Source organism: Sinocyclocheilus grahami, unplaced genomic scaffold, assembly GCF_001515645.1.
Source record: "Sinocyclocheilus grahami isolate Dianchi unplaced genomic scaffold, SAMN03320097.WGS_v1.1 scaffold143.1, whole genome shotgun sequence".
Lineage (NCBI taxonomy): Eukaryota > Metazoa > Chordata > Actinopteri > Cypriniformes > Cyprinidae > Sinocyclocheilus > Sinocyclocheilus grahami.
This window is the reverse complement of record NW_015505322.1, coordinates 364,065-380,850: the sequence shown is the minus strand read 5'-3', so window position 1 is coordinate 380,850 and position 16,786 is coordinate 364,065. Positions and strand designations below refer to the sequence as shown.

At 35.3% G+C, this 16,786-nt stretch overlaps 1 protein-coding gene across 1 annotated transcript in view; it reads right to left on the bottom strand.

The window, feature by feature from the left end:
* limch1a (LIM and calponin homology domains 1a) overlaps positions 1-16,786 on the bottom strand; it is a 54,510-nt gene that overhangs the window by 6,723 nt on the left and 31,001 nt on the right. Inside the window, exons 16-30 of the mRNA XM_016280702.1 lie at positions 16,043-16,258; positions 15,492-15,521; positions 14,299-14,431; positions 14,059-14,216; positions 12,166-12,634; positions 11,759-12,065; positions 11,095-11,213; positions 9,213-9,300; positions 7,734-7,759; positions 2,966-3,079; positions 2,259-2,351; positions 1,985-2,184; positions 1,511-1,605; positions 390-498; positions 92-178 (exon numbers count right to left, since the gene is read on the bottom strand). Of these exons, the coding sequence (XP_016136188.1) occupies positions 92-178; positions 390-498; positions 1,511-1,605; positions 1,985-2,184; positions 2,259-2,351; positions 2,966-3,079; positions 7,734-7,759; positions 9,213-9,300; positions 11,095-11,213; positions 11,759-12,065; positions 12,166-12,634; positions 14,059-14,216; positions 14,299-14,431; positions 15,492-15,521; positions 16,043-16,258 (2,244 nt within the window). The remainder of the gene's footprint in view (positions 1-91; positions 179-389; positions 499-1,510; positions 1,606-1,984; positions 2,185-2,258; positions 2,352-2,965; positions 3,080-7,733; positions 7,760-9,212; positions 9,301-11,094; positions 11,214-11,758; positions 12,066-12,165; positions 12,635-14,058; positions 14,217-14,298; positions 14,432-15,491; positions 15,522-16,042; positions 16,259-16,786) is intronic.

Genomic DNA, 16,786 nt, shown 5'->3' with positions numbered 1-16,786 from the left:
ATTTTACACACACACACACACACACACACACACACACACACACACATGTATCTCCATGTGATTGAGTATGTGTTGGAGGGGAGGCTCATACCTGCTGGGTGATGGAGGTGGCGTGTCTTGTGATGGTGTGGGTGATTTTGATGGGTGTGTCCCTAAAACATTTTCACACGACCCAGTCCTGCCAGCAGCCACACACACATACACACAAGCATAGAGTCACACAACCGTGAAAGCAAGTCATATGCAGAAATGTTCCATGTGCCAGAAAAAAAAAACTCAAACTGATCTGATCTTTAAAACATCCTCCACTCATAGCAAAGCCAAGAAGCATTTTGGCACACGTGTGTGTATGCAAGCCAGCATGCAATCCCACAAACACATCCACGTACCTCCTCATCTTTGTGGTCTGGCTCTGGGGTGGACTCTGTTTACGATCCAGTGAGGCAGTTTTCTTCAAATCCTCTTGCCTTCCTTTAGACTTACAGCTCCAAGAGCCATCTGTAATAACACACAGAGAAAAAGCATGCATGTCTGCTAATTTGCGGTTTTAATTGAGTATCCCGTGTGTTTTCTTTATATGCAAACATTATTGTGGCAGATGAGTAAAGCATTCAAATATATGTTCTTGCATTTTCTTTTTTAAGGTTTATTATGGTTATTTTTAAGTTTGATTATTTAAAAAATATATATTTTTAAATTATTATGTAAAGATTTCTAAAATGTTGGTATTAGGCTATTTGTAAAAGCCATTTGTCCTCCAAATTAAAGTCAAGCGTGGCGTAAACAACAGGAAGAAATTGTGAAAAGGATCCCTTTAGATGTTTATCTGTGTATTAATGTCATTCACTTTTGTTTTGAAATGATATGAGATCATTTATTTCTTTTATGAAAGCTAAGAAAACCATTCAATATCCATGACTCATGAAAAAAATTAATAAAAAAATACATAATTTAACTTTAATAAAATAATAAAAATAAAATATAATGTAATAATAATACAACTATTATTATGATTATTTAGAATATTATGAATTCATATTATAACTAAATATAATAATTATTAAATGTTATATTTTAAATATTAGATTTAAAAATATCTAAAATGTTGGTAAAAGATTGGTTATTTCTAAAAACCTCTTGTCCTCCAAATTAAAGTCACAATATTTCATTAATATTATAATAATTAATAATAACAATATTAATAATCATTAAATATTCACCTTGAAAATTATGTTTGAAAACATTTCTGAAAATAAGAATTATGTTATATACACTTGTATTCAAGGCACAAAGAAAGTTACTTTTTGTTGACGTTTTACATGTTGCTTCACTTGATATTTACAGTCTATCAAATGTTTTTTTGTAGATGAAACATTTTCAAAAATTTATGAAACCAACCAACAAATATACATTTTTATTTAGGATTTTTACACGCTTACTAAAACATTTATTTTATTCAGTACATTTTGTTTAAGACATCCATGATCCAGATGAAGTGTTTGTGTCTTACCCTGTATAAACTGCAGTTGTGGTGTAGCTGTTTGGCTCTCCTGAGGTTCAGCTCTCTGACCGTTCTGCTGAGCTGCTGTGATTACTTGATCAGGGCTAGAAAAGTTATATTAACATTGAAACATCCTTTCAGACATGTCCTTTATGCTGAGTTATGATGCCAACACTTGAATCTTTATTTGTCTGTTACACGTTTTCCAATGACAGGTTGCCAGAGTATATCAAAGTCAGCGTTTTATACCCCAAAGACACTGAATTAAATTACGTTGGATGTTAAAATGTGATTTTTTTATAGGTTTTGTGTTACTATGGCAAGCTACCATCTTAACAAAACCAGTCACGTTAACATTCGACTCAGTGGAAACACAAGCCGTTCTGAGAGAGTTTCTCAGATCGTCTGGCTGAACACCAGAATCAGCACCAGTCTGCTGGAAAAGGGATATTTGCTTTCTAATGGATTTTGTATGTATTCCACCTGTGTGTTAGTCTGTTACTCTGGTTCCCCTGTTTCTCCAGCATTTCCTGTTTCCTTTCCCAGTCAGCCAAGGAGAGGACAATGGTGTCACGAGGGGCTGAGGGCTGGGTGAGGGACGGAGCCTCTGTCACCATACTGGATGATAAAGCTGAGGTGCGAGGGGTCAGTGGGGTCACGGTTTCCTCCAGTATCTGTCTCTCCTAGAAAAATTAAGAACTAATTAGTGTTCATTAAGAACCAATTAGATGTCATGTGAAACAATTCGAAGACACACCTCTTCATGGTGTCTCCTCTCCTCTTCTTCCACTTCTCTCTGCGATCTCTCCCACTCCTCCTTCAGCTTCTCTTGCTCTCGCTGATATTTCTCCTGCAGAAAAAGAAAAAGAGGAATTAAAGTAACAGTTGACTTCAATATTAGACCTCTGTCATCATTTATTCAACCTTATGTTGTTTCAACTTTCTTTCTTCTGTGGAACACAAAAGGACAAATTCTGAAAACCATGATGCATTTTTTCAGGACTCTTTGATGAATATAAAGTACAGAACAGCATTTATTTGAAATATTTTTTTTTTGTAATAAAGTCTTTACTGTCACTTTTGATTAATTTAATCCGTCCTTGCTGACTAAGTATTAATTTCTTTATAAAAAAAATCTTACTGACCTCAAATTTTTAATACACAAGTGCTTTTGTGGCCTTTATGAAAATTGAAAGCTTCAATGCTCATTTATTGTAACTGCATGGACAACAGTAATCAACACATTCTTCAAAATTCCTCCTTTTATATTCCACAGAAGAAAGAAGTCATACAAGTTTGGTTGTAGTTATACAACAGTCAGCAAACACTGTGATAGATTTGAGAGAAGGTGAAGACAGGAACAGATGGGAAACAGCTAACCAGAACACAACAACAGAGGAAGTTGTCTCTACAGAACAGCAGGTGCACACTTCTCTCAGACAAACCCCAAGCTGGCTATTGTACCTGCAGCAGGCGATCCTGCTCCTGTTGCCACCTCTCCTGCCGTCTACGCTCTTCATTAGGATCCCATGTCCAGTGGTCAACCCTTTTTGCAAGGTTCAACATTGGGGTTTCAATCTGATTCACGCGCACGCATGCACGCACGCACGCACACACACACACACACACACACACACAAACACAAACACACACACACAAACACACAAACGCACACACAGAAATAGAAAGGAAAAAAGGAAAGGAAGAAAGATAAGAAGACAGGGTGCACCTATACTGTTCCAACTTGTATGAGCACAAGTACTCGAAAGTACAAAAATGATCAATAATTAAACATCAATTTTGTAACTTGGAGGGTTTTTTTTCAATTCTTTTTTTATTTTGTGATTTGTTACAGTACTATACTTGTTGTTGGGTGGCTTGTTCCAGTTGGTTACTTTAAACCTTTTCTCAGACTGGCAGAAACATTTTTTTTTTTGGCAAAAAATACTTATATCTTTATAGATTTTGCAGTTCATAAATGCATATGAAATCCAATGTTTACAAACCAGACTGAAACCGCATGCATAACTGGCTTGAAATCTAATTCAAATTTTTTGAAATATTTCAAAGTTTTAAAAGTCAGAACGTTTTTTTTCTTTTGCCATTTGAAAAAAAGTGCCAAAGTGTACAACTGTGTAAGTGTTATCATCGATAACTAAAGCTAAAACTATTAAAACTCACCTTCTTTAACTGAAATCAATAAGCTTAAATAACATAAAATATAAATATTAGATTAAAAAAATGTATTAGATGTCAAATTTAAATTAAATATATATATAAAAAAATCTGTTTAAATTTTATTTCACTTAGTTGCCAAGGCAACATATCTATTTTTTAAGTTAAAAAAGCTAAACATAAATAAAAAATGATATGAAAAACATACTAAAAATGACTAAAACTGAAAATATAAATATAAAAAGTCATTGAAAATAATAAATAGTATAATAGTACATAAGTAATACTAAACTAACACAGAATTGTGTGCAGTGTGATTAAGGCAGCAACAGCACTCTGAACAGTATGAAGAGAGGATGCACACACAACAGCTGAATGCAACAGAATGCTAAACGTTTTTGAGATGCATTAACACTTTTTAACTATTTGTATTCTAACTTAACACGCTGTCCTCAAAATGTAAAGCTACTGGTGTGAAACGCTGAAACATCAGCGAGAAGCAATGCAACGGCAAAGACGTCCAACACAACCTGTTTCCCTCAAGCCACCCTGAGCACACCAGCAGCCGAAATGACCAAAACGTTACAATGAGTGACTAACAAAAGAAAAAAGACTGAAAAGAGATGCAGAAAGAGGAAATAAGGAGGCATTCATGAAGAATGAATGTGAGTTTGGCACAACGTAAGTACTTACACAGTCAATGGAGTAGTCAATCCCCTCTGTGAAGGAAAGAAGAGGGCAACAGTGGCTTTAGAAACTCATCATATTCTCATTCATCTCTTCTTACGCTAATGAAAGCGATAACTGGTACACAGATACACAGAGCATAAAACACTAAAATGACACAAAGAGATTGAGAGAGAGTAAGAGACATAAAGTGGCGAGGCATAATATCTGTTTACACTCGGTACTGACATCCATCGTGTGATCTCCGTTTACACTTACCGGTATTATTAATTATTCCCATGCATCTCCAGCTGATCTCCTGTATCCAATATTGATCAGATTTTGACAATATTTATAGACTTCACACTACAAATGCAGAGTGGTCATGTGTATCTGACCACCTCCGAATGTGGTTCAAGTGCTTCAATCACAGATTTTGGACCCTGTTTTAGGGCTGCACAATTAATCTAATTTCTAATCGTGATTACATCGTTCAAACCAGAATCGTTCAGAGGCCACTTATGTTATTCTTTTCTTTCTACAGGTTATCTTAAGGATTTTTCCATTGTTTTAATTTTAGTTTTAGTATAACATTATAATATCATGAATATTTGTACTTTTTAAAAAAATTATTATTTAAAGAAGAAACCAATCCAATGTATAGTTGACATTTGAGGCTTAATACTATAGAAAAGTAATAAAAGTTTTTCAGTTAGACTGTTTTCAGCTCGCTTATTTTTATCAAAAAATATGGCATGCGGTTGCTTCAAACAATGGTATAAACATCATTCATTGTAAGTTGTGATAATCGTAATTAATAATAGCAATGACAATTTCAAGGGAATAATCGACAATTATGATTTTTGTCATAATCGTGCAGCCCTACCCGGTTTACACCTGTATTTAGCTGCCTATGTGTGATTCTATCACCTGAGATGGATATGAATACCAGGTATAAGCTGAGCCAAAAGAAGGCGAGTAGGGATAACTGCAGGCTGGAGCAGTGGGCATGGTGAAAGATTAGGGCGCGCCAAAAGGTAAGGGGCGTGTGGTTTTTTTTCAATTCTTTTTTTATTTTGTGATTTGTTACAGTACTATACTTGTTGTTGGGTGGCTTGTTCCAGTTGGTTACTTTAAACCTTTTCTCAGACTGGCAGAAACATTTTTTTTTTTGGCAAAAAATACTTATATCTTTATAGATTTTGCAGTTCATAAATGCATATGAAATCCAATGTTTACAAACCAGACTGAAACCGCATGCATAACTGGCTTGAAATCTAATTCAAATTTTTTGAAATATTTCAAAGTTTTAAAAGTCAGAACGTTTTTTTTCTTTTGCCATTTGAAAAAAAGTGCCAAAGTGTACAACTGTGTAAGTGTTATCATCGATAACTAAAGCTAAAACTATTAAAACTCACCTTCTTTAACTGAAATCAATAAGCTTAAATAACATAAAATATAAATATTAGATTAAAAAAATGTATTAGATGTCAAATTTAAATTAAATATATATATAAAAAAATCTGTTTAAATTTTATTTCACTTAGTTGCCAAGGCAACATATCTATTTTTTAAGTTAAAAAAGCTAAACATAAATAAAAAATGATATGAAAAACATACTAAAAATGACTAAAACTGAAAATATAAATATAAAAAGTCATTGAAAATAATAAATAGTATAATAGTACATAAGTAATACTAAACTAACACAGAATTGTGTGCAGTGTGATTAAGGCAGCAACAGCACTCTGAACAGTATGAAGAGAGGATGCACACACAACAGCTGAATGCAACAGAATGCTAAACGTTTTTGAGATGCATTAACACTTTTTAACTATTTGTATTCTAACTTAACACGCTGTCCTCAAAATGTAAAGCTACTGGTGTGAAACGCTGAAACATCAGCGAGAAGCAATGCAACGGCAAAGACGTCCAACACAACCTGTTTCCCTCAAGCCACCCTGAGCACACCAGCAGCCGAAATGACCAAAACGTTACAATGAGTGACTAACAAAAGAAAAAAGACTGAAAAGAGATGCAGAAAGAGGAAATAAGGAGGCATTCATGAAGAATGAATGTGAGTTTGGCACAACGTAAGTACTTACACAGTCAATGGAGTAGTCAATCCCCTCTGTGAAGGAAAGAAGAGGGCAACAGTGGCTTTAGAAACTCATCATATTCTCATTCATCTCTTCTTACGCTAATGAAAGCGATAACTGGTACACAGATACACAGAGCATAAAACACTAAAATGACACAAAGAGATTGAGAGAGAGTAAGAGACATAAAGTGGCGAGGCATAATATCTGTTTACACTCGGTACTGACATCCATCGTGTGATCTCCGTTTACACTTACCGGTATTATTAATTATTCCCATGCATCTCCAGTTGATCTCCTGTATCCAATATTGATCAGATTTTGACAATATTTATAGACTTCACACTACAAATGCAGAGCGGTCATGTGTATCTGACCACCTCCGAATGTGGTTCAAGTGCTTCAATCACAGAATCCAATGTTTACAAACCAGACTGAAACCGCATGCATAACTGGCTTGAAATCTAATTCAAATTTTTTGAAATATTTCAAAGTTTTAAAAGTCAGAACGTTTTTTTTCTTTTGCCATTTGAAAAAAAGTGCCAAAGTGTACAACTGTGTAAGTGTTATCATCGATAACTAAAGCTAAAACTATTAAAACTCACCTTCTTTAACTGAAATCAATAAGCTTAAATAACATAAAATATAAATATTAGATTAAAAAAATGTATTAGATGTCAAATTTAAATTAAATATATATATAAAAAAATCTGTTTAAATTTTATTTCACTTAGTTGCCAAGGCAACATATCTATTTTTTAAGTTAAAAAAGCTAAACATAAATAAAAAATGATATGAAAAACATACTAAAAATGACTAAAACTGAAAATATAAATATAAAAAGTCATTGAAAATAATAAATAGTATAATAGTACATAAGTAATACTAAACTAACACAGAATTGTGTGCAGTGTGATTAAGGCAGCAACAGCACTCTGAACAGTATGAAGAGAGGATGCACACACAACAGCTGAATGCAACAGAATGCTAAACGTTTTTGAGATGCATTAACACTTTTTAACTATTTGTATTCTAACTTAACACGCTGTCCTCAAAATGTAAAGCTACTGGTGTGAAACGCTGAAACATCAGCGAGAAGCAATGCAACGGCAAAGACGTCCAACACAACCTGTTTCCCTCAAGCCACCCTGAGCACACCAGCAGCCGAAATGACCAAAACGTTACAATGAGTGACTAACAAAAGAAAAAAGACTGAAAAGAGATGCAGAAAGAGGAAATAAGGAGGCATTCATGAAGAATGAATGTGAGTTTGGCACAACGTAAGTACTTACACAGTCAATGGAGTAGTCAATCCCCTCTGTGAAGGAAAGAAGAGGGCAACAGTGGCTTTAGAAACTCATCATATTCTCATTCATCTCTTCTTACGCTAATGAAAGCGATAACTGGTACACAGATACACAGAGCATAAAACACTAAAATGACACAAAGAGATTGAGAGAGATTAAGAGACATAAAGTGGCGAGGCATAATATCTGTTTACACTCGGTACTGACATCCATCGTGTGATCTCCGTTTACACTTACCGGTATTATTAATTATTCCCATGCATCTCCAGCTGATCTCCTGTATCCAATATTGATCAGATTTTGACAATATTTATAGACTTCACACTACAAATGCAGAGTTGAACCTTAAACTGCATAAACACATTTCATTACACCAAATACAAAAAATATTGTTATTTTTAGCAGCATCATATGACCCCTTTAAGAAACTGTGAAAGGTTTTTGTCATTCTACTACTGCATATACTAGTAATAATATACTATACGCTAGTAAATCAAGTACATTTTCTACATGGCAAATAAAAAAATTATTTGTATGTCAAAGCAAATTTATCTAGGCCAATATATATATCATACATATTGGTAAACTGTCATTGTATAACCATGTAAAATTATTTGGCTAAAGATCAGCCATTATTTATTAAATATATATAATATAATATAATATAATAAATTGGGGTCGGTAAGATTAATTTTGTTGAAGTATCTTCTGCTCACCAAGGCTGCATTTATTTGCTCAAAAATATAGTAAAATCAGTAACATTGTGAAATATTATTATAATTTAAAATAACCATTTTTTAATTGTAATATATTGTAAAATGTAATTTATTCCTGTGATGCAAAACTGAATTTTCAGCATCATTACTCCAGTCTTCAGTGTCACATGATCCTTCAGAAATCATTCTAATATGCTGATTTGGTGCTTACAAAACATTTCTTTATGACAACTTAAATTAATGTGGCACAGCTTACCCCACTCTCCTCTACACTCAAAAACCAGTTTAAAAAGTCTGTACTGTCTCATAGTGCCCTCAGCAGACAAGCATTTACTGTACAATGCACCTCAACAGGAGAAGTCAAAGGAGACTAACAAACGAGAGATGAGCAGATGGCTCATCTGCTGTTCATGGAGATGGAAGCCCTGTGCTATTAGTTCATCTATCAGTTTTACCTGTTGGAGCGAAGAACTCCCAGCGTAACCTAGAGCTACTAGAGGAATGTGAGGACCCTAACAGACCCACACGCACACCGAATGAAAGAGGGGTAGTCAATGAAAGAGACAAAAAGCAAGAGAAAAAGCAAGAGAAAAAGGCAGAAAAAGATAAACCAGAAAGAAAGGCAACCCAAAAGAGGAATAAGTGGAAGTAAATGAAGGACTAAAAAGTGTGAGAAGTGTGGAGAAGGGACTAATTCGGTAATGGCATTATGAGAGAAATGTGGATGTGGAAAGTGGAGTTGTATTACCTGTCAGCGAGAGTGAGCATGAAGTCTGCTCGGCCTTGGTGGACTCGGCAGTTGAGCTCAGATCACATGAATTATGGACTGAATCAAGCTGAGGCGAATAAAATCATCACAGTCAATGTGGAAACATAAGCAGGTTTCCAACAGAATACACAGTAGCACATTCACCTTAATTTTTTTGAAGGTATGCTATTAAGATATAAAATGCTGACAAAAATGATCTGTGTTACAAATAAGTGAGGAATAATATACAGCCAGCTGTACATACAGTCAGAAAACGATCATTCGCCTGTATATGACTCTGCTTATTACACAGCATCTTGTAAGCAGTAAGGTAGGAGAGGCCTTGCTGTATATTTATGCATGACATGAAGCGGAGTGCCTGCAACCCCTTCAGCCGTAACCTATAGTATTCACAAAACGGTTACCACACAATACAAATACTAAAACCTAAAATTTATGTATTGATAAAAAAAAAAAAGAGAGACACAGCCGATGCCATGCCACTGTGACGTATGGCATCAAAGTACCGTGAGAGCGATTCAAGAGCAGTCGGCTGACTCAGCTTCTCTTTTTTACATTTTTTTCCCCCAGATTGCTGCTGGTTAATTTTTTTTTCACATTCAACATTTTACAGTAGCCAGGGGGTGAAGACAAGAAAAAAAAATTACAATGAAATAAATAAATTAAAAAAAGAAAAAAAAATTGAAAACATGGAAATGTTTACATACATTAAAGTAAGGGGCGTTACATTTCCGACGAGTGCTTGCGGTGTTCGGCCAATCACAATGCACTGGGTCAGCTGGCCAATCAGAGCAGACTGCGCTTGTCGAAGGAGGGACTTTGTAGAAAACGAAGCGTTTGAGAGAGGCGGGGCATAGAGGACCTACAATAATGTACAGTATTTGAAAAATAATGTGTTTTTTGAACATTAAAGTATGTCAACATATTCTGTTACACCAAATACACAAAATAACGATCTTTAAAAAAGCATCATATGACCCCTTTAATACACTTAATTAGAAATAATGGTTTATAATCGCCGTACTTGCATTTATGTATACTAAACTTTGCCAGGAAGAGTAACAAATTAATCAAATAATAATGAAATAATCATTCCTCATGGAATGACATGTCGTAAGTGAAAAAAAATATATATATATATTTTCAAAACAAAGTTGAAAGCTGGACATAATCTGATTTCTAACAAACCAAAAACTGGTTGAACATGGACAACTCCAAAACTAATGAAAAAAACGTTTCTGTATGTAGATACTTCATTTTCTTTTGCAGTTCTTTATTTTTGTTTGCAAAAGCACATTTGTGATCCTGGAGCAGATCTAAAAGCAGTCTTAAGTCGCTGGGGTATATTTGTAGCAATAGCCAAAAATACATTGTATGGGTCAAAATTATCGATTTTTCTTTTATGACAAAAATCATTAGGATATTAAGTAAAGATCATGTTCCATGAAGATATTTTGTAAATTTCTTACCGTAAATATATCAAAACTTAATTTTTGATTAGCAATATGCATTGCTAAGAACTTCATTTGGACAACTTTAAAGGTGATTTTCTCAATATTTTGATTATTTTGCACCCCCAGATTCCCAGATTTTCAAATAGTTGTATCTCGGCCAAATATTGTCCTATCCTAACAAACCATACATCAATGGAAAGCTTATTTATTTAGCTTCGAGATTATGTATAAATCTCAATTTCAAAAAATTGACCCTTATGACTGGTTTTGTTGTCCAGGGTCACATTTATTTTTTCTCAATACTTTCATTTTCGTTTGCAAAACTTTATTTTCTTTTGCAATACTTCAATTCATTTGCAAGTGTATGTGTTTTATTAAAAAGTGAAAAGAGAGAAATCAAGGCCCACCTGCTCTGTGCTGGACGTGTCATTTGGTGGGACGGGGTGCGTCTGAGTGAGCTCTGTCACGATGGTTGTTGTGACAACACAGTTGCGCTTCATCACTGTGTCAGGCACTGGCTGCTTTCCTGATGAAATAGGAAAATATAAGTTAATATAAAAATCATTCAGTCTATGCTACCTCTGCTATAAATGGGTTACATCACATAATCACTTTTTTGTGCTGTTAGAAATTTGCATGTATTTGCACTTACAGAAAAGTTTATGATTATCAAATAGGTGTCGCTGATATGAAATGTGGGCAGCCAAGTGTCAATGTATTAATCTAAAAGACTAGCTGCAAAAGTTTGAACTACTTTTGCTACTTAAAGTGATAGTCCACCTAAAAACGAAAGTTATTTCATTATTTAATTTGGTCCCTTTTGTCATTTCAAACCTGTATGCATGTCTTTGTTCTGTGGAAGAATGTTGGGAACCAAGCATGATTGGAGCCCATTGACTTCCATTGTATGGAAAAAAACACAGTGAAATTTCTCTAAATATCTTCTTTTATGTTCCACAGAAGAAAGAAATGCATACAATGTGAATTATGACACTTTTCATTTTGAAGTGAACTGTCCCTTTAATTATAAAAGAATTGTCTTATTATAATAATAATATTATAATCCTCAACCTTCTGGTTCTGACACCGACAGTGTAGTTGAGGTGTCTTCTTTGCTATTCTCTTCCTGAGGACTAAGAGAACATTCTTTTTCCTTCTTTCCGACTTCTTCCTCCTGGTCAGAAACGGAAGTCTGTGAGCTTTGCTGGTGGTCTGAGGCTTCTAAAGCAATTAGCTCCTCATTTTGCTGACTTTGTGTGGCTGGCTTTGGAGGTGAGGAAGATAAGTCGACTTGAGGACACGACACAGAATCTTTATCGCCCCTCTCTCTGTTCTCTTGCTGAGTCCTGTCACCATTCACACGTATCAGCCCATCGCTCTGTAATAAAACCAGAGAACACACATTTATTTAAGCTGATTATTATCCTTAAATTAATTATTGGTTCTTGAGATTATAGTCCTGCGTAAGATAGTCTTGCCTTTACTGATTTGCGGAGGCCTTGGCTGAATTTGGGCTGGCTGTAGGGTTTTGGGGTGATCAGGGGTACAGGCTTTGAGGGAGCAGGAGGAACTCGTATAGGCACTGACAGGACTTTTGGAGCTTTGGTGGTCTCATCAGGTGATGGCTCAGGGGTTTCACGCTGTGCCGGTGCCTGTTTTTGTGCAGTCTTCTGGTATGCATGGACACTGTGGTGTGTTTGGGTAGTTTGTTGAGGCTCTAGATCCTCTGCTTCTGCTAAGGTGGTGCATGTCAGCTTCTTCTCAGGCTGATGGAGAGGTGGCGTGTGCATCGGTGAGGCCGCAGAAGGCAGTTTGGGGAGCTGGAGTTTCTCCAATATGGCATCACTGATGGTGAAACGGAGAGCATAGCGTTGAAGCACAGCTGCCTTTTCTTCTGGAGTGGAGGCCTTACAGTATTGTTCATGTAGCTCATGTTCCCTACGTTCTCTGAAAGAGAGAGAGTGAGATCAATAGAAAATTAAGTGACAAATATTCATGATAAATATATAAAAAGGTTTTGGAAATATTTCTCAAGAAGTATTTCTAATTATTATGTAAAGTCTTTGATGTCACTTTTGATGTCCTCGCTGAATACAAGTATTTATTTCTTAAAAAACAAAAAGAAAAACTCCTACTGACCCCCAGTAGTGTACTTTTCAAGAATTTCATTCTTTTAATTAGGCTTTTTTTCTTCATTATGATATCTGGACAGTTGTATTACCTTGACATTATTAAAATAAAAATGTATCATCTAAATTAATTTTAATCCAAAAATTACATGCTGATCATAGAAGGTGTATTCTAGTCAAGCCACTGATGTATTTTTTAATAAATTAATAAATAGACAAAAAAAGAGCATCATTTTATTGACCCTTGAAAAGGCAGTTTCACTAAACAGTCACTTTTAGTACAGGCTTTGAGGGAGCAGGAGGAACTCGTATAGGCACTGACAGGACTTTTGGAGCTTTGGTGGTCTCATCAGGTGATGGCTCAGGGGTTTCACGCTGTGCCGGTGCCTGTTTTTGTGCAGTCTTCTGGTATGCATGGACACTGTGGTGTGTTTGGGTAGTTTGTTGAGGCTCTAGATCCTCTGCTTCTGCTAAGGTGGTGCATGTCAGCTTCTTCTCAGGCTGATGGAGAGGTGGCGTGTGCATCGGTGAGGCCGCAGAAGGCAGTTTGGGGAGCTGGAGTTTCTCCAATATGGCATCACTGATGGTGAAACGGAGAGCATAGCGTTGAAGCACAGCTGCCTTTTCTTCTGGAGTGGAGGCCTTACAGTATTGTTCATGTAGCTCATGTTCCCTACGTTCTCTGAAAGAGAGAGAGTGAGATCAATAGAAAATTAAGTGACAAATATTCATGATAAATATATAAAAAGGTTTTGGAAATATTTCTCAAGAAGTATTTCTAATTATTATGTAAAGTCTTTGATGTCACTTTTGATGTCCTCGCTGAATACAAGTATTTATTTCTTAAAAAACAAAAAGAAAAACTCCTACTGACCCCCAGCAGTGTACTTTTCAAGAATTTCATTCTTTTAATTAGGCTTTTTTTCTTCATTATGATATCTGGACAGTTGTATTACTTTGACATTATTAAAATAAAAATGTATCATCTAAATCAATTTTAATCCAAAAATTACATGCTGATCATAGAAGGTGTATTCTAGTCAAGCCACTGATGTATTTTTTAATAAATTAATAAATAGACAAAAAAAGAGCATCATTTTATTGACCCTTGAAAAGGCAGTTTCACTAAACAGTCACTTTTGCAGGCTGTTTTATAATACCAACACTTCATATTCACTAAACCCCTCCAAAATCTGCTAAATCCAAATCTGGAGGGTGTAGAGATTTCAATTTGTGTCTCACTTCTCCTCAACGATTTCTTTGTATGTCTTGATGCTCTTCCGGCGATGGCCGGGTCCTCCATCTGTTGACATTAGCTTCTCCATCATTTTCCTCTCTTCTTCCTTTTTGATCAAATCATGAGATGCACTTCGCCTTCGATTTTTCCAGCGAGCCAAGTCCTACACACAGAAGCCAGAAAACGTACATACTTATGCATGTGAGCTCATTAAACATGTGCTTACGTGGGTTTGGATGACTCACGTCCTGCCACTGGTCCTCCTCCTCTCGGAGTTTGTTGTACTGGTTGTGTAGGTGCTCATGTCGTGATTGGCTGTGCAGCTGAAGGTAGGCCAGCTCATCCTCTTCATCACGCATGTCAATCAAACTCACACTCCTTTGAATAACAAAAACAAAAATAGACATGTTTACAAGTGCTGTAATGCTTTTAGCTGAAGAAGGGAAGGTGCAATCAAAGCCAGAGAAAAAAATAACACTACATCTCTTCCTCTGACCTGAAGACACGAAGACAGGAAATTCAGGAAAAAAAACATAAAATGTTATTATGATGCTAACAAGGAATGACAAGTGGAAGAAATGTTAGTGGAAGAACAACACATGGTTATAAGGACCATGAACAATACAAACAGAACAACTACAAGAAAAAGTAGATTTACATATATGACAACATCATTTCTTAATTGCTCAAGAAACCCTCATGTTGTTCGAAATCCATATTATCATAAATACCACATTACATTTTAGTTAATTTTAGTAAATCTTCACTTCTGATAAACATAATGTATATATATATATATATATATACAGTATATATATATATATATATATATATCATCCCAATTCACAAAACTGACATGAAAGCTGATCTTCAGTTTCAGTCTGTTTCTCATATAAAGCTATTGACTTCATAAAATGTTAAATATGTACACAAGTCATATTTACATCCCTCTGAAGCTTGTTAACTCTAATGAACTGTAAATGCATGGAAAAGAGCGAGCAGCACATTGTTACTTTTTCCCCTCAAACAGTCATATAGATTTAGAACAACATGACGAGTAAATGATGACAGAATTATCATTTTTCATTTAACTGTTCCTTTAATAAAACTGGGTATGCTGTAGTGGATTGAGGTTATGAAAATAAGTGTGTGTGTGTGTGTGTAACAATTTTCTTCAGGGAGCAAAAGCATCCACCACAGCAAACCATGAGAAAGATTCAAATATATGTTATTGCATGCATGTGTAGGCACAGGCTTTTGACTACTCAGCTTTTGAATATGCATGCATAAAGTGCAAGAGAGAATTTAGGTGACAATTTAAATGGTTGTATCTGCATGTGAATAGAGACACTGCTGAATGCTTGTGTTGACCAGTACATGCAACAGCTCAGTTCTGCAGCAACAGTAAGAAGACAGAGAGAAAGGAAAAGAAACTTACTCCGTTTCAGAAACACTAGTAGCTCTGAATCTAGAACATTAATGGATTAAAAAAACAACAACAAAAAAACAATATAAATAAAGTTGAGCTTTAAAGAACAAAATGGTTAAACATAATAGAACACTTAGTATAGGCCTTAAAAAAAATTGTATTACCCCCTCAAAATAAAAGGTTGCCTCACTATACTATAGATAGATACAGACAGACAATTTTTATATTGCTCACATATTTTCTATGTCTGTATGTGTGTCTTCATGTCACAAAACATGTCAGTAAAATGGGTTGTCAACAGCATTTCATACATACTTTAAAGGTGCTGTAAGTAATATTCAGTCAACTCTTAAAATGAAAGAGGCTACTTCAATAATAAAGCCCTTTAAAGCACCTTTAAGGATAACCATTGCACCAATGAGTAAAGTAAAGTGGAGCAATGATAAAACACATAGATACAGGCATGAGACACAATCTCTTTCCATGCAGAAATACAAAAATACATTTTAGTCAGAGCGCTTTTCAAAAGCAATAAATTGGTCCTAAAATTGCTTTCTCACATTGGGGGGAGATCATCATCTTCCTGCCAAAGGGGGCGACATGAGGGTTGGTGAGGTTTGGGGGAGGGGCTTTTGGTAATAGTCTCATCTTTAATAAGACTTTCATGTCCCACCACACCCACAGAGCCCGCCTCCTGCCTGTCCATCATCTGAGGGCACTTCCTAGGCGTGTCCTCAGCATCTCTTGGGGGCGGGGCCACAGAACTAAGGGTGAAGCTGAGAAAGTTGCCATGGTTACTAAAGCAAAGCAGGGCTGTGAAAGGGAGGCTGAGGCTCTGTTCTCTGACCACAAAACACAAATCGCCAGAGAAAACAAGTGCAAAGAACAGAGTGAACAAAAATTAAAAGGCTGAAATATCTATTAGGGGTGTCAATTACACATATATATATATATATATATATATATATATATATATATATATATATACACACACACACAGCTGGATAGATTACTTACAAATTGTAGTCCGTTACTAATTACAGATTACATGATGAAAACTGTTATTAATGATGAAAACTTAGTTATAAACAGAGAAGTTAAGATATTTTAGATTTTAACTTTAACTTGTTTTAAACTGCAATTAAACATACCATATTGGTATAAAAACAAGAGAAAGACTATATTTTGTGTATCAACATCATAAAATGTATTACAATAGAGAGAGAGAGAGAGAGAGAGAGAGAGAGAGAGAGAGAGATAAATCAATCAAAGAATAGAAACAGGGAGAATAATTATTTTTTTGT